This window comes from Alligator sinensis, unplaced genomic scaffold, assembly GCF_000455745.1.
Source record: "Alligator sinensis unplaced genomic scaffold, ASM45574v1 scaffold235_1, whole genome shotgun sequence".
Lineage (NCBI taxonomy): Eukaryota > Metazoa > Chordata > Crocodylia > Alligatoridae > Alligator > Alligator sinensis.
The window spans coordinates 264,846-283,241 of record NW_005842042.1 but is presented as its reverse complement, the minus strand read 5'-3'; the positions used below and the strand labels follow the sequence as shown (position 1 = coordinate 283,241).

The 18,396-nt window shown below is 50.3% G+C and overlaps 1 protein-coding gene across 4 annotated transcripts in view; it reads left to right on the top strand.

Moving 5' to 3' along the window:
* Positions 1-18,396, top strand: part of RGS3 (regulator of G protein signaling 3) — a 181,006-nt gene that overhangs the window by 10,199 nt on the left and 152,411 nt on the right. For all 4 annotated transcript variants that reach the window (XM_006022634.2, XM_025203071.1, XM_025203073.1 and 1 more), the window contains exon 2: positions 2,732-2,881. In XM_006022634.2, the coding sequence (XP_006022696.1) occupies positions 2,734-2,881 (148 nt within the window). In that variant the 5' untranslated portion in view covers positions 2,732-2,733. The remainder of the gene's footprint in view (positions 1-2,731; positions 2,882-18,396) is intronic.

Below are 18,396 nucleotides of genomic sequence, written 5' to 3'. Positions count from 1 at the left end.
TTGCCCAGAAACAGATTGGGAGGAAAACCTTTTTGCCAAGCGTGCCACAATTTAGTCTTATCCTGTCCCCTTGTGCCACTCTGATCCCCTTCCCCTGGCTGCTCTGCTGCTCTGCTTTCTGTTCCTTGCCCTATGCACCACTGTGGTCCCTGTCCTCTGCCTGTGCCACACCCAGAGGCTGCCCGTGCCACTTCTGGCATGTGTGGCGCAGGTTGGCCACCCCTGACATAGGGCATTAAATATCAGGGAAATACTGGAAACAAAATCTTGCTTACAACTAAACTGAATGTGTTAGGATGTGTTTTGAATGGATCTTGTTTACCCACATAGCGAGCAGAGTGACCAGCTCTCTTGTGGAAACTGCTTATAGATTCATAGATGCTAGGGCCGGAAGGGACCTCAATAGATCATCGAGTCCGACCCCCTGCATAGGCAGGAAAGAGGGCTGGGTCTAGACGACCCCAGCTAGATGCTTATCTAACCTCCTCTTGAAGACCCCCAGAGTAGGAGCCCGTTCCAGACCTTGGCCACTCTAACTGTGAAGAAGTTCTTCCTAATGTCCAGTCTAAATCTGCTCTCTGCTAGCTTGTGGCTATTATTTCTTGTAACTCTAGGGGATGCCTTGGTGAATAAATACTCACCAATTCCCTTCTGTGCCCCCATGATGAACTTATAGGCAGCCACAAGGTCGCCTCTCAACCTTCTCTTGCGGAGGCGGAGCTCAGTACAAGAGCTCTTCATTTCAAGTAGTATCTTTTTGTTGTTGGTTTTGTTCTGTGGTGGAATAACTTTGTGAAAAGGGATCCCGACTGTTGCTCTCCTTTTCTCTTGCAATTGGTTCACTGGTTTCAGTCATTGAAGGTTAAATTGCACAAATAAAAAGCACGTACTGACTGAGTTTCACAGATGTCCTTGTCACTGTGTCACAAAGCGTTGTGATGGGCTAAGCCAGGAGTTTTTCCATCTGATGACATTTTAGGATATTGCTCTAAATGTAGTTGTTACTCCAGGCTAATGCAATGTGGAACACAGCAGAGTAACTGTCTAGAGATGAGAAAAGAAAGCTTAAAATAGACGCCCTTGTGACTGCTGGAACAAGTGTAAGCTGGGGGCTTTGTAGCTTAACTTCTCAGCTACTTCTCTCCCGTACAGGCTAATGGTGGGGTGAAGAAGTGTATGATCTTCTGCAGGATTTGGGGTTAGGATATATTCATGTAGTATCTTTGTCGCTGGGTCACTGTCAAGTTTGTGTGTGCACACATCTGTGTGTGTTTGGGGTGGGAGAAAGGGGACATTTAGAAAAGGTCCATTAAGGTTTGATTTCTTCTCTAGTAGTGCAGTTTCCTTTCTCGGTAGCTTCTAACCTGCCCAGGTGCTGTATTATACTTCTGGCCAGCAGGTGGGGACAGGAAAGCAGGTTATATGGAGTTAAACCTGGGCACCAAGGGCACTGAGCCACTCAAGCTCTGCGGCATCGCCTGTATTAGCATCCCCACGCTTAAAAATGGTAGCAGGAGCTCTTGAACTAAAACGTGTTCGACAAGCTGTAGTTCAAGTGCCCCCAATGCCATTTTTAATTGTGGGCATGCTGATACACAAGACACAGGAGGTTGCTGGTGAACAGTAACTGCCACGCTCCAGCAGACTCAATTAACGAATCTGCTCTGACGTGCTGGAATTCCGGCGTGTCGGAGCAGCCTCCACACTCATGCATAGCTGCCCCAAGATCTTACTCCCTTGTACAAAGCCCATGCTTCTCCACAGACCTATTGATAGCAAGCAGGACAGTCAGTCAACTTGCTTGAAGTCTGTGGTGCTGCTTTTACTGATCATGCTAATCCCACAGGCTCATGGTTGGAGATTAAACAATTCTAACCAGCCACTACAAAACAGAACGGCCTTTGAAACTGTTTCTGGCAGAGTTATAAAGGATAAATGCCTTTATCCATCACGGTATTCCAATGTATCGTCTCTAGCTCTCTTGAAGGGGCCTTCCCCAGAGCATTGCTTGTGTGCCAGGCAAGGCTACACTTGGTCCTGCATACTCTGTGTGACAGACTGACACTGATAATGGTTGCAGTTTTAAGGTGGGCCTTTAGGAAGTGCTCAGTGTTGGCCCGTCTCTGTGTTGTCAAAGGACAGGTCTGAATGGTCCTGCTTTGTGCAGAGGGTTGGGCTAGATAACCTCCTGAGGTCCCTTCCAACCCTAATTTTCTATGATTCTCTGAATGAACGTGGGGTCCTAGTGAAACTCCCCTTCCTATTGTGGATGGTAAAGCTTTCTGCTCTGGTGTCCAGATTGGAACTAGGCTGGGTTTATGTTGCAGCTGTGCTTAATTTACCATGGAAGGTACAAGGCGTTTCCTGACCAGCATTAAAAGTGCTTGCACCTAGTTTAAGTCCATGGACAGCTCAGAGGTTGGCTTGTTGCTGTGATTAACAGCGTGCTGCCCTCTGGACTGCAGGCCAGGTTTTGTGGGGAGCTGATCTTCCCAACCCCTCAGCTGATGGCCGCAGGACAACAGCATTTCCTGGAAACTCCCACACCCGGGTGCTTTTGGGGAGGGGGGCTCAGCTCAGTCCCCAGAGAGTATGAGGGGCTCTGGTAGGCATCTGACAAAGGAGCATTATGGGGAAGCTGGAGCTGCTCATCCCGAATGTGCACCAGTTCCCCTTCTGTGCCAGGGGCTGAATGAGGCCATTCTCAGCCATGCTGTGTTTTCTCCAGCAGGGATGGATCTGGGTCTCTGCAGTGTGGAGCCAGAGCATGAATTGTCCCCTCGTGTCGCTGTTTCTACTGTCCGATCCTCACTGAGGAAGCAGAGGGGGCAGCATGTGATGAGACGGAGGAAGATCAGCCATGCGAGAGTGAAAGGAAAAGGTAGGTGGGGCAGATGTGCAAGCCAGGAGGTGAACATCGGTGGCTTAGGGCAAGGCACTGCAGGCCATGCCTGGGGCTCCCTGCACAGGCACAGAGACGTGTGGAGTACTGCTTGGCTGTGGGGGGTTCGGTATCTCTCTCCAGAGAGGGTCACAGCTGATACTTCTGCAACAATTGGATGCATGTCCTGTAGAATACACAGGATCCAAGTAATTAAGCCTAGTAGTCCTGGCATTGCCCCTGTGCATCTCGTGCTTGCTAAGGTGGCTGTCTAGAGCTCCTATTAAACTAAACCAATACAGTCCACATCCCACTCGCTAGGCCTACATGTGAGGTTCAGAGGTTATCACAGGGTGGCTCCAATCTCTCTAAGTTGCCAAAAAACTAATTCGGTTTGTTGTGTTGAAACAGCGGTCTGTTTAGATGCTTACACGCAGCTGAATCCCTGTTTGCCCGCTAGAGGGAGCTTTTGCCTTTCATTTGCTTGAAAGCGCTTGGAGGCATTGGCTTGTGGCCCAAGCCATGATGAGTGGCGAGTCATCTTGCTCCCAGCTGGCTCTTGCCAGGGGCGGTATTTTGTTGGGACCACAGCCTTCTTGAAACATGAGGGGGCTGGTGAGAAGATCAAGCACAAGTAGCATAGTGCTATTTTGCCTACGCTTCAGTTGTGACATCCTATCACATGAGAAGAGCTGTGAAGCAATGTGAGAAACCACGAAGTCCTGGGGCAGTGGCAGAGGAGGGCTGGGTACAGGGGCCTGTGGGCTGGGCAGATCCAGTGTACAGCATTGCGTGGGTCGGTGGGGAGCTGCTGTGGTTAATGTGATGTGAAGAGGGGCTGGTGGGCTCCGGGGCCCTGGTGGCATTTTGCTCAGAGCTGTCTCTAGTGGGTTATGGAATAGAGAAGATCCCACACAACTTACTGATTCGTTTGATGCACTGGCTGGGAAAATTTTTAGCTACTTGCACGATTTCACAATGATTGCATACTTAATTCATACAACACAATTTTATTTTAAAATTCTTTGCTACACATATAACACTGCTTAGCTTTAAGAAATACCACAAACATTAACACAATAACTACATATATCAGAAACAATGCTCCAAATGCACTTCCTTAAAACAATTACAAATAAAGTTAAATTTGAATCAGTACTATTATTTTTCATAATATACTTACAGTCCTAGAATTCCGAGAAGCCAAACACCTAAATATGGTTTCATTCCTCAGTAGTACAATTTAATGGGTTGGCCTCAGTAGTATGGTTCAATGGGCTGGCCTCAGCAATAAGATTCAATGGGCTGGCTTCAATACTGATAGGACTAAGTCCCCTTCCTTCAGTCTCTTTCGGGCGCTCTGCGGCGTCAGCGTGAACTAAGAGATTCGTGTTCACGGAGAGGGTGGTTCAGGTGATCAGTCTGATCCGGCCTACACTTGCGATTCTTCCTTCGTTGTTCTGCAAGTGAGGTTACCTCCAAATTAGGTCAGTAGGTTACAGTTTTTATTGAGTGAGTTGTCGTCTTGGGTCCCTCCTACCCAAACCTGTCACTACTCCCAAATTTGGGCTCGGATCTTCCTTAACAGATTTCTGCTGAGTTCAATTTCTTTGGGGAATTTCCACACCGCTGCAGTGACCTTTTTTCCCAGTCTTTTCAAAGGCTCCTAGGGTTTGATTTCTCGGAATGTGGGATGTTTGCTTAAGGGTCGTTTTTATGTTAACTTTGTTAAAGGCCTCTAAAGATAAAATTCAAGAGTTAAGACTTTGAGCAAAGCCTGAACCTTCCGCACGTAGGCCAAAACAATGGCCTAGATAAGAAGATAAATCTTGTCTTTTTCTAAACTGGCTAATGGGCAACTATTATAAACATTCAAACTATTACATTCAATATGACAAGAGCTGGGTGGGCGTTCTCCTGTTATGGGGTATGCCTGCGCAGTGCTTGGTGGCCTGGACGAGGAGCACCTGCAGCACTGGTACTTGCCTTGCCTCGGGTTGTCTGTGATGGTGCCCAGGCTGCCTGCTCACCCAGAAAAGTGCCGGTTCCTACTCCCCACCTTCCTAACGGGTTTAGATTACAAAGGTGGCTGATGTGATTTTAGAGGAAAGGAAAGTGGGACCATGGTAGCTACATCTAGCCTCAGGGGCAACAGTACCGGTGAAGGGGTGGTGGTTTTGCCACAATCTCTAGTGGCCAGCATGTGCCCATGGTCCTTGGAGGTTTGCACACAGGTCCCAGCACACACTATAGCTTGGGCTGCTGCATCCTCACTGCTGGTGCTGTCCCTCCCGCCTAGGTGAAGCTGCCACAAGTGCACTGTCACAGGACAGTCGCACTAATGCAGACATGCTCTTAGACTCAGGACTCTGCTCTCACTCTGCAGCAGCCTCTGACAGGGTCCTCAGGTGCCCCCTTGCAAACCCTGCCCTGAACACCACTGACACCAGGGGCCAAAGGATCTGAAGGCAGGACTTGAGTGTTGGGGTCAGCTCTGGAAGGAACACCAGAACTTCCCTTGCTGATGGCTGCAGCTCTGGTCCTAAGTCCCCTCTCCTGGCTGATGGCTGTAGTGATGCCCCCAGGCCCCTTCCACCTGGTATATAGCTACAGTGGTGCTCCCAAGTTTCTGAGTAGATGATGTGGTGGCACTCCCTCCCTAGGGAGGAACTAATATTCTCTCAGGACCTGACTGCAGGGACCTGGGGAACTAGTTAGGGTGACTTTGGTTGGTTTTACATTAGCACTTTAAGGCCTCTGTCAGCAGAGGTCACCTGGGCAGGGTTCCTGCCAGGATGGTCATGGGTGAGGTCTGGAGTCTGTCATTGGTGCATAGGTCCAAATTTCTGCGGCTGTAAAGTTGCCAACAGGCTCTCTGCCCAATGGAGAGCAACTCTTGGAGCCTCGGCCTGCGCAGCTCCAGCTGTGAGACTAGAAAGGCTTGTGCAGCATCACACTTGCCTCCTATCAATTTGTGCTTTGAATTTTCTGAAGGGAAGGGACTTGCATTTCCCTGGCTGGAAAGGTGAGTGATGTTCGTCTTGGGTGAGAGCTTATGATGCACACAGTGTCCATCTTTGTCTTAGGAGAGTTGACTGTTAGCTGTTGACACCCCAGCCTGATCTAGTTCACACGTTAACAGCATTCACACACTAACAATGACTGAGTGGTGTTTGCACTTGAGAGGAAGTGGCTAGCTGAACGGGGAGCAAACGCTAGTCTCCTTGGTGGGCTGCGTTAGTCATCTTGTGGTTGTGCTGTTCCTCCTGCTTCAGAAGAGCAATATTCTCTGTCAGGTGTCACCCAGCGCTGGAAGACAAGCCCTTCTTGGGTCAAATGTAAGGCATGTATGACTGTAGAGGCATCATTAGCATTTTTGGCACTCAGTGTACTGGTGGGGGGTGCTGTGCCCACCGTGAAAACTCTGCAACTGCCATGGTGTGTGCTCCAGGGGGGGGCGGGATCATTCTGGCACGCCCTCTAAATTGGTTCCCAGGGCTAATGCACCATTCACCCACCCCTAGTTCTGCTACTTCAAGACTGAACAGCTCCTTAGAACAGGAGGTGAAATCACCAGGTCAGTTGGGACCTCCACTGGGGAGTCAGGTTGGCACAGTGAAACGGACATCCTTTGGCTGGTAAATGGGAGAGCTGGCACTGCTTGCAACAGCAAGGCCGGCCATAGTAACCTTGTGAGCTGGGCATATTGGATGCTGAAGGGAGGCGGCTGGGCGTGCTTGCAGAGGGAGTTCTTGGTAATGTTTTCTGATTTAACTGGTACCAAGGCTCTCAAGAAGAGCCCAGGAGAGATGCACAACTTACTACCCACAAAGGGGGGCATCAGTTGGCAGATGGGGCAAGCAGGACTGATCGGCATCCTGTGGTCTGCTCTCCTTGCCTTGCTCCTTTGGCATCATTTATACCAGGGCATGAAACTACCAGATCCAAAGAGATGTTTTTACTCTCAGTCTCCTGTCTCTGACATGGGCATAAGTAAGCCTGGGTACAGGCTGAGGTCTTGATCCCCTTGGGACCAATTAGCCAAGGAAGAAGAGAGGCCTTCCCTGTCTGGGCAGCTCCCCTGAACCTGGCTTCACTAGCAACAACACACAGGGCCAAGAGCTGCCTGAATAGGAATCATGCTGCAGCTTTTGAAATGATGCCAGAGTTATGAACCGCAATAGTATTTGGTGTTTCTTGCACCACAGCTCCTGGAGTTGGGGAACTACACTGCACTCCCAATGTCCATCTGAGAGCAGTACATTTCTGGCCCTCTTGATGCAAAGAAAATCTGGAAAATGTGACACCCTCTGAAAGGCTCCAACAAAAGGAGTTGAATAAATTATCCCCAAACAGTTATGGTGCTGAGTCTTCTCATCTAATGTTGACACGTGGAGTGTCTGCATTAGGCATCATTGCTGTGCTGTGAGAAGGGCTCCGTCTGTGCAGTGCATGAGCTGCTGTTGCTTGAGTCAAAATATTAAATCTGCTGCTTTGGAAACAGCAGCAGACTTGAGCCTTTCTATGCTGTCTAACCATTAGGGCTAGGGACAGAAATTACACGCAAACTGGTATAAGTGATCAGAAACTGGTTCAAATCTGCAACACAACAGAAGTTCGGTGCACGTAAATCACTTTCAAAATGGCTGAAACCAGTATAAGATAAACCTGGATGGATGTACTATCAGACTTAACTGATTTAGGTTAAATTGGTTTATTCAGCTTCTGTCCCAGATCCCCTCCATGTTCAAACTGACTCTCAGTCCCTGAGCATCCCAGGATGCTTTGCACCGCCCCAGCAAAACTCCCTTTGGAGGGTGGGTGGGCTAGCTTTGGCCCAAGCTGTCTGCTCCAGCTAAGCAAGGAGGTGTGCTCTAGCGCCCCCCAGCTTCTGGCCTGGGCCACTGCAGACACATGGCTACATTTCTGGAATCAAAAGTGAATGTCTGTTCACTTCCTTTTTGGTTCAGTCTATGCAGCTTAGACTAACCTGCAAAGAATGAATTGATTCAGCCTCGGGCTTTTTGACTATCTGTACTTAGCTTTGAAGAAATAAGGAGCCAGGCTGGGGTAATTTGAGTCGCACTGGAACCAGTGCAATATTAATGTGTTCTGGACACAAGGTCTAACCCTCCTTCTCTGACCAGACTCAGGGGACATGTTGTGTGGTTAGTGCACCAGAGTTTGAACCAGCTGTCTCTGGGTGTTACTGCATGTAGGGCACTGCCTTGTGATAACAGGGAAATCACCTCTAGTGCAGACCAGGCCACCACATTGAAATAAAAAGAGCAACTTAGGGTTTAAAAAAGCCTATTTCTTTGCATTTTCTCCTCCTGGCCTGGGGCCTGGTTTATGGCAGGAAGTTGTTTGAGCTGTTGCTGGTAAAACTGGTATCAATGGGCCCTGCAATTGTGGTTGAACTGCATAGCCTGGAAGCTGACAGAAAAGAAACCATCAGCTGTGGGCTAACCTGTAAGGAATGAGCAGAGACATCCCTAGGGGTGTGCGGGGCCTGGGGCGTAATTAGACTGTGCCCCGAGGGAGGAGGCGGTGGTGAGCGGCTGAAGCAGGTAGCACTCGGCAGTGGCAGCATGTGGCAGCCACAGCGGGGCCTGTATGGCACTGTGCGTGGGACCCCCCCAAAGCATGGGGCTCAGGGCAGTCACCCCAATTTGCCCCCCCCTCCCCCAGGGACAGCCCTGGGAATGGGTGAGAAGTGGCAGCAGGCATGCTGCTCCATAGCAGAGGGTGCTGGCTGTGCTTGCAGGCACTAGGCTTTGTAACAAGGAAATACTGTGCATCACAGTTCATACTGCAGCTGGCTAGCTTTCCTCCAGTCCCTTCCCCTCCACGAGGTTGAAGGCAATGTATGCTGCCATCCCTGTAACTCTTTGCCGACTGGTTAATGGCAGAATTGCAGGCTGGATCCAAATAGCTGAGGATCCTTTCAAGCCCTTACCCAGGATTTCTGGATTACTTTCCTGAGTGCCCTTGAGGCAATACTGCCCCACTCACCAGCTTAGGGTGAACATGGAGCAAGAAAAACTTTAGGGGAAAAGAAAACTGGCCTCAAGTTTGGAAGAACATAGCACTGGCCTGTCTATGTGAATGGTCCATAATTCTGGTATTTTAACTATTGGCTGTTAGCTATGTTCCTCACCCACCAATGTGGCCATCCAAACATCTCTTTACTACATGTTTTCTCCTGTCCCAGCCACTACTTTCCACTTGCAGTTTGGTGTTGGAGAGTAGCGCAGTCCTAGACTGCCAAGGGCACCAGGGCAGGCTCGGGTCCATCCCCTTGCACCCAGACATGATGGTTTTAGATTTGTGTGGTGGCTCGGCGGCAGGGGCCTCCCTAAAACTCACTCAGCTGTTGTCTTCTGTGGGTTCAGTTATCAACCCGCCACATGCTAGATCCTGTCTTGTTGGCTCCTATTGCATTTTCCATCTTTACAATCCCAGTAACAAGGGATCTTCGGAGAAAAAAAGAAAAAAGAAACCGGCACTACAAAGAGAACTTTTGAGCAGCATCCTGAATGCTGCAGTGTTGAGTGATTGCACAGAAACACTTTTTCTCATCAGGGATGACCTTTTCTCCTCTCAATGCCATCAGCCGGCAAATGCGCAGTCTGTATCTTTGGAGGGCAGAATTCTGGGTAGAAAGTGAAGCTCTCTGCAGGTCATTTCTCTGGCTCAGACCTTCGTGGGGTGTGTTCCCTTCTGGAGTTCTGGGTAAATGATGCAGATGGCCAGCTGGATGCCCAGCTCTTCCCTTTGCTCATCAACAGATGGGAGCAGGCAGTCCATTTCCTTTGAAGCTTCAGGCTACAAGGTTTGGGGGCCTTAATTTTACAGGTATGTGTAGGCATCAAATTTACACTGAAATCAATCCTTTTAACTCATTCTCATTGAAAGCAGTGCATTTATTTGTTTTAACATCTTTAAAAACCAGCCACATGCCAATAAGGGAGAAATCCTGGATGGATAATAGCACAAGTGTTTTGGGTGTAGTGACTTCTTGACAAATCAGTCTCCTGTAGTAAACCAGCAGTGGGTGTATGTTGCAGGCCAATTTGACACTCGTTTATACAGATTGGCTGTTTTATATCAGGGGTGCCACACACACAGTCCACAGGCCGGATCTGGCCCATTGAGCCCTGCCATCTGGCCCTGGTGCTGTCCCTGGGTCTGAGCAGACCCACATGGGGCATGATGCATGATGCAGGGTAGGGCCTGGGACTGTGCCACAAGAATCCTGGAGTGGCTGGAATGGGCACCACAGTCTGGCCAGGGGCATGTAGTGTAGATCCTGGAAGTACCACATGTGGTGCCTGCCCTAGCTGGGTTGTGTCAAACATGGTGCCTGCTCTGTGATGTGCACTGTACCCAGCACCTGCCCTGGCAGCTGTGGGACTGTACTGCATGCAGTGCCTGCTTCAGCCAGTCTGGGACCTGTGCTGCACATGGTGCCTGCAAGTTTCATCTGTAGCATGGGTCCTGAATGGCCGCAGTGGGTGCCACGTGCAATGCAGTTCCCAGAAAAGGCATTGCATATAGTGCAGCCTGGCTGGAGTGGGCACTGCATGCAGTGCAGCACCTACTCTGGCCAGTTTGGAATCTGGGAGAGGAGGGGGTTGGTGGGCCCAACTATGCACCGGCCCCACACTACTTATTCAGGTCACGGGGCCATATGAGTTTGGCCCCTCTGTTTTAGATCTTTGATGACACTGCTAGATAGATTCAATGAAAAATGGCCTAGAAAGACCCCCTACAAGCCCTGGAAAATGGCCTCTGTGGCTTGCAATGAGGAACTGTGTTGGTGACTGAATAATCTGAGAGCTCTGGGGCCCCAGGCTAGGGCAAAAGACTCTGAAGTACAGATGTCCTTTCTGATAGATGGTCCCTCGGAAGCAAAGAGTTGCAGCCTGCCATTGGGAGAGACCTGGGGCTCTGCTGTGTCTAAAAGACCTTTGGTCAAGATTCTTCTCCTTGCCCCAGGTTGCTTTCTCCCCATTTTATCCCAGGGTTGGAGTGGGTGAGGAAGGGATGGCATTTTTCTAAGCTCTTCTCACAGAATGAGCCATGCCTGCTCAGGCCTGCCCTGGGAGATGCCATTCTGAATCTGGCTCTGCAGCTCTTTGAGTTTGGTTGCTCCTCAGGGGTCTGCTGAGCAGCTTGGGTTCGACTCTTCCTGGACTAGAGATGAGGACTAGTGGCAGCATCTCCTGCTGCCCTGTTCACTGGGGCCTATGTAGCTACCCCCACTCTACTGCAGCATGTCTACATTGGCACTTTGGATGCAGTTGTGCTGGTGCACGTAGCATGTCTACTTGACCACACATGCTACACAGCTCTAACAGATGAGTATGTAGCAGAGGCTGTGTTCACATGTTGCAGTGCAGACACATACACAGCGCCTCCACTGTGAGAGTGCACCTTGCCCATGAGCTGAATGTGAGCTCCACCATGAAGGACTATGTGGGCAGGCCTCTCCCAAGGCCGCCTGGGACTTAGCGAAAGGTCCCTTTTGCTCTTGTGTGGTTTCTGACAAAGACATCTAGGCTCACCTTGCCTTGTGGTGCCTGATGCCCCATGAGAGTGGAGCAGATACCGCTTTACCCAGCCAGCCTCTCCATGTTTGCAGACTATCCATCAAGAGGGGATGATTTTCACAGAGGTTCCCTGCTTGAGATGCTCTGATAAGGTAAATGTGTGCTAACCCCACAGCCCCAGAAAGTGTCACAAGAAACGGGGGGAGTTCCCACTTTTTATATAGAAAATCATAGGGGTTAGGGTCACAAGCCAACAGGCCAAAGGGAGGGAACAAGTAAAAGGCAAAGGAATGTCAACAGTGGTGGCAATATACACTCAGTACCTTAATTTCCTGTACATCTCTGGAAGTGTCCCGCAATCAAGCCTTTAGTCCCTGGGTGCTCAAACAGCAGCACTCTTCCCCCCAGTTGGAGGCCAGCTCTTTCAGTCCACACAATCTTAGCTGACCAAGCCAGTGGAATCCCAAGCTCCACTGTGCGCTCCTTCTATGTAGGACCACAGGTAGGGGGTGCAAACACTGTCCTCTTCTCACTACTACTGCACACACCTTTACAGTCTGCTTCCCTCTTCTTTCTTCCCCTGCACTGCAGCCCCCTGAGTTTTCTGGAGTTGTAGTCTGAATTAGCAGTCATCGCAGAAGACTGCATCCTCATTCCATCTGCTGTTACACTGGTACTCATTACAAATGCTACCCCACTGTGCTGCCAATGTGGGATTGGTCATAAATCACATGCTTCTGGTTTTGTTCCCAGATTGGGTGAGTCTCTAGTTCCTTGTGCAAATGGCTGCAGAAGGTGAGTTTAAAATATTGCTGTCAGAGTGTGCTTAGGTGTGACAGTTTTGGAACTCCTTGCTCTGAACATCTCCAAGGAAAATCTACTTGCTTCAGTAGTCCTGGGTACTGACACAGTATGGCCCTGAATAGACAGAGAAAAAGAAATACTGCCAGATTGCTCTACTTTTACTGTTTCCAGACTGTCCTAATGGGAGGAAAGTGATTACACAGCTACCTGCTGTCACAACCCAAGGGTGTGATTTAATGTGTGCGCGCTTCGGCACTGCTAAATTATTTCCCGCCACTCGTAGCTTTCTTTGCAGGGTGCATTTCTTAGTTGCAAAAAGAGAAATGCACGCTGCAAGGAGTTCCCGCCATTCGCATGCAAATTTGTGTCCCACTATTGGCCAGTTCTAAATTATTCCCATGTGGCGGCTAGCGATTGGCTTGCTAGCCGTATAAGAGGCTTGAGCGGCTTCCGCCCAAGTTGGAGAACTCCACGACTATCAGGAGGAGGAGAACTTCACGTCTCGTGAAGATCTCTAAACGCTGCGGAGCCTATCGGACCCAGCGTGTATATCGAGAAGGCTATAGGGGTCTGATCAGCCTCTCGCCTCTCCCCGTCGCCGCCTGATCCCTCGACGTACCCTTCCCTGCGCGCAAGTTCCATGGAGCCTAGCAAACTTCGTGTGAGTCTATTCAGAGCTCTTTGCTTCGAGTACTTTCTTCGCTTGACACGACGGGCTCGCGGTTTAGAGCCTTCAACCGGATTGGGCTAGAAGGTTCACGGGAAGGAACTCTAGTCCGCCTCTCTTCTTTTCTGTCTGTAACTGCAACCCAAGCAAGTTTTCCTGCCTGCACCGCGACCATCTTCGGTGTAAGTAAAATAAATCAACCACTAAGCGTCCGTGCCTAATTCTAGCGTGCCACCTGCCTTCCCCGACCCGGTGTGTCCGGGCTGCTGGCCACAGCCCGCCGCGCGAAAAAACCCCCCAAGGGCCTCGGACCGCTCCCGGCCCGCACACCTGCTAAACAGCCCTTGGCCTTAAAGGCATGACAGATCTGGGCAGCAGTCTGGGAAGAGTGCCCAGAGCAATGCTGTGTGTAGAAAATGGGAGAGCCTGAGGCGAGCTGCTCTGCTACTGTTACAGAGATCTGGGTAACTCCCTGCACAGCAGAGGAGTTGGATGTCACTGAGAGTGGGGAGCAGGAGGTGGCACCTGCTTTGGAGCTGGGAAAAGCCAGTGTTACTGCTTGTGAATATGTCAGTGTGTGTGTATCAGCATGTATGTCAATGGGAGTGTGCACATCTGGGTATGCAAATGTATCTGTCTCTGGATCAGTAAATGTATGTGATGTGTATATTTGTGTATGTCAGTAGGCACATATATGTATTAGTGCATGTGTGGTGTGGGTGGGTGTATCATTGTGTACACTTGTCTTGCTGTGTAAATTGTGTGAGTGTCTTTGTGCATGTTAGCCTGTGTGTCTTTCAGCATGTCAATGTGTGTTGGTATCTGTGTGCATGTGTGTACATGTGCATGTGTATACGTTACTGCGTGCGTGCGTACTTCTGCATGTGCATGTGTTGCAGCGTGCAGCTGAAGCCCTGTTTGTTCAGTCAGGTACAGCTTGCTATTCAAATCTGCCTGGGCCAATGGGAGCCCAGAGCCCTTTGTACTATTCAAATACATGGCGGTTAGAGGCAAGGCTCCCTGTGAAGCCTGTTGCCCTCGCCCTCTATCGCCTGCAGCCCTCCCCATGTTAAACAGCAGCTGAGGCTACTGGAAAGCGACACCGAGGACTCCAATTACAGGCTAATTAGAGAGGCAGGCAGCCATGGAGCACAGCACTGTCCACGGAGTCTCGCTCTGTGCTAGACAGGCTGCCCACCTGGATTCCTCCTTCTACCTCACAACATTTGGTAAGTGGCAGGTCCATTGGGGGCAGCAGCTGGGCCACGGGTGGTGGCATTGGCATGGAGGGACGGATCAGTGTGAGCGGGCTGGGGGCACGCTGGGCTCCTAGGAGTGCAGCCAGGTGGCTGTTTTGCTGAGTGATGTGTTGGGCTGTAGCAATTCTCAGCCAACGCCATGGCAGCCCCTTTGAATCCAAGGCAGCTTCTAGGATTTAGATTTAAAGCCATTCCCTGCAACAAGCTGCTCAGGCCAAGCCGCCTCTGTAAAGTGACGACCTTTTTATTTCTGCCTCACTGGGCTGGAGACTAATCAATGGATCATTGACTCAGCCAGGCTGAGGATTCCCCAGTGCAGAGAGCTCAGTGAGGCTGGGGTCTCAGTAAGGCTAGCTGTAGTTGGGGGTCACTTGGATTTTCCCTGCTGGGTTTGGGGTGCAGGGCCCTGGCATTGTAGATTGTGGGGTAGTTCTGCCTGCCTGCCTTGCTGGGGGACTCTTGTCACGCTCCAGGAATGGCGGAGGTCTCAAGGTAGGGACAAAGCTGAGGAAGTGCTAGCCAAGGCCCTCCCTTCTGCTCACTTTGCTCCCTCTTTGCCTCTTTTGAAAGAAGGCTCTGATTTGGACCAAGCCTTGTTTCTGCAGGTTTGGAGACTCCCCAGCATGTGGCTGGGCATTTCCAGGGCCAGGAACTGCCAGAGCTGTGCTGGAGGTTATGTGCCAATGCACCCCCGATTCATAACTGGGCTCAGGCACGCGTCCCACTAGTACATGTACTTCTTTGCCATCATGGTGTCCTTTGTGCTAGAAACTCTGTAATTTCAGGATCTGGGGTTAGGGGGTCTCCATGCAGACACACGTGCTCCCCTTCCCCCTGGTCTGGGTCTAAATACCTTGAAAGGATGAAGATAGGGTGTTAGCTTCCCATATAGTTTTTAATCTGGGGGTTGTAATGCACCTCTTTCTGTTGTCTCTGTATATGGCTGAGTAGGGTCAGCAGCTATATGTTGCAGGTAGTCACTGAGAGGCTGAATGTGCTGCAAGTGGAGAATGCTGCCTGAGGCTCCATTGCTTGTTTGGGCTCCTCTGTTTTGCATTTCCAAGCTGTAAAATGCATGGATTCCTTTTAGCTGGGCTTCTGTTTGGGTTCACCCTAGCTCAGGAATTGCTGGCTGCAGAGATCTGTAGGCCTGGAATTATTTTTACCCTTACATACCAATCTGTGCTCTTCACTCCAACCTCTGCTTAAGGAAGCATCTGCTTGGCTGGGGATATTAGGTTGCTCTTTGAAAGAAGAGCTTTCTTAAAAGGGCCATAAACTTTACAGGACCTGTAGGTGAGGAGGACATTAATCCAAGAAGAGAATATAGACAAACCCTGCATGCAGGTGAGAGGTTGGGCTGCGCTCTAGTGAGCTAAGGATAGTGATGGTCCATGTGGCTGGTTCCAGTGATTGAGCTAAGGATAGTGATGGTCCATGTGGCTGGGTCCAGTGCTGCTCTCATGTTTGCTCACATCTGGAATAGAGCTGGAAGGCTGTTGATTCAAGTACCACAGCGAGTCCCTATCCTGTACCCAGCACAGATGCTGTATTGCTGTTTCAGATGGTCTGGCTGGGGCCTGTTCTGCTTAAGGAGGCTTCTGGGGTGTCAGTAGATGTGCAGGATGAGCTGTAATTACATTGTGTTTGGAGCAGACTCGATTAATCAAGTTTGCTGGAGTGTGCTAATTAGCGCACTCCAGCAGCTAAGGCGTTTAATGTATTCAGTGTCCCCGTGCTAGAACGACATTTAGTTAAAGTGCCTCCACCAAAATTTTGAAGTGCGGGACACTGAATATACAAGATGCTATGGGCGCTTTAATTAGAGCAGTTCTTGAGAGCTGCTCCAATTAAAGTGGACCTTCATCCGTGGAGCACGTGTAAAGACGCCCCTGCTAACTGAAGAGGTGGTTAAACCTCAGCTAGGGTGTGAATTAAAGATCCTTTTAGACAAGTATTGGCTGTAAACCCTAGTACACTGCTTGGTGTTTTCCCCCTTTATTACTACTGACCCTCATGTCCAAGGGACCCACTGGCTGGGCCAGGTGCTCCTCCACAGTATTGATTTGCTAATGGGCCTTGAGATGCCAGTAGTACAAATGCAAGCAGGACTGTGTGACAGTGAAGTAGGAATCTGCCATGATGTGGCCCATGACTTGTGGAGCTCCCAGCTGGTAGCAGTTGCTAGTTCTTGGTACCTGGGTGTTGCTTTATGGACTCTGCCTGGTTCCCAGTATCCACCAGAAATAAATGCGCAAAACAGCAGTGATGTTTCCTTCTGTCTCCAACCAGCCCTCCATCTTGCTTGGGCTTGGCACCAATCACCTTCTCTTCTTTCGTGCTCTGATGTCAGCCCAGCACTGCATGGAGGCTAGGGACAGACATTCAAAAAGCCTGAGCCTGAATTGATTCAGTCTTTGCAGGTTAGTCAAACCTGGCTAGGCTGAACTGGTTTGAAACCGGACAGACATTCTCTCTGGACTGAGGAAATTCAGGCACATGCCTGCAGTGGCTCAGGCTAGAAGCTGGGGGGCGCTAGAGCAGCCTACTCTTCCCTTCAGCAGGGAGCTGAGCTGAGGGGGTTGTGGCAGGACTCTCATTATGGAGGTCTGCCTACAGGTCCTAGGCTTTTCCCTGCTGGCTGCTCACGGGGTGGAAGTGTTGCTAGCCCCCAGGCCTGGGTTAGCACTCTGAAGCAAGGGGGATGGGGGGTGTGCAGTTGATGATACGGAGCTTTTCAGTCTCCTTCCCTGCTTCGTCATACTGCCTGCAGCAAACTGACAGGCAAGCAAGCTAGCGGGGACTGATAGTGATATCAGTCTTTATCACCCGATTAGCAAAACAATGGCCTCTCTCCATAACTTCAGACTTCTTAAACAGCTTACTGGCTGACCTGTTGATTAGCTCCAAACCACCCTAAGCAGTCTCTGTTTTGTCTGCCTGTCCCAGTTAAATTGGAGAGAGAGACATACGTCAACGCCTCTTAGCATTAGCTAGCATACCACATGCCTAGGGTTTGTGGGGCTGGGGTCCATGCTGTGGGAGATGGGAGGGAAGGAGGCAGGGATTTCCTGCTTGAGCAGTGAAGTGGGGCAGGGCAGGGGAAAGCCAGGCAGACCCTGCTGGAGCCCTACACAGCATTAGCTAGCATACCACATGCTGGCTGTGGTCCGTGCTGTGGCAGAGAGGAAGAAGGGATCCCTGCTCTTAAGCAGAGAATGGTGAGGGGGTGGGAGGAGGGGGGTATGGGGAAGCCAGCAGACTCTGCTGTGTCTGCAAGTCTCTGCCAGAGCTCCAGCCAGGGAGCAGAGGAGTGGGGCCAGTCCTGCTGTGGAGGAGAGAGCCCCACCCAGCCCAGAGAGCATGCTGGGATGCTGGGGGTGTCTGGTGTATCTTAAACCAGCAAGGGGTCTGGGGCAGACATTGCATAAAGCAGTTTGACCCAAATTGCATAAAGCAGTTTGACCCAAATCAGTTAAGTCTGATACTACATTCAAGTAGGTTTATCTTAAACCAGTTTCAGCCATTTTCAAACTGGTTAATGTGCACTGAACGTATGTTCTGTTACAGGTGGTTTAAACCAGTTTCTGATCACTTAAACCAGTTTATGTGTAATGTCTGTCCCGAGCTGGAGTGTCACTGTGCAGTCAGGACTGCAGGCCATTCCAGTTTCATAGTTAGTAGGGTCGGAAGGGACATGAGCAGATCATCAAGTCTGACCCCCTGAAAGAGTGCTCCTGATGTCTAGCCTGAACCTACTCTCAGTCAACTTATGGCCGTTATTCCTAGTTACTCCTGGTAGTGCTCGGGGGAACAGGGTTGCTCCCGTTCCCTGCTGGTCTCCCTTGGTAAGTTTATAGATGGCCACCAGATCTCCTCTCAGCTTTCTCTTGTGGAGGCTGAACAGGTTTAGGTCCCTTAGCCTCTCCTTGTAGGGCCTGCCTTGCTGCCCCCTGATCATGTGAGTGGCCCTCCTCTTGACCCTCTCGGTACCCTCAGCTGCTATATTGGATCCATCTTTTTGGTTTTGAATAGGCGCAGAAATACTCATAGAAGGAGCTGAACAAACTATCCCACGAGAAAATGAGGGCAAATGGGTACCTAGGCTGTCTGCTGTGCTGGGGACCAAGCTTTGGTGTGGGATCTGCTTGGAAACACCACAGCCTCCTGACTTTGTTTGGTCCATGTTCCCAATATGTGTCAAATAGGCCTTACTCTTTGGAGGGAAGC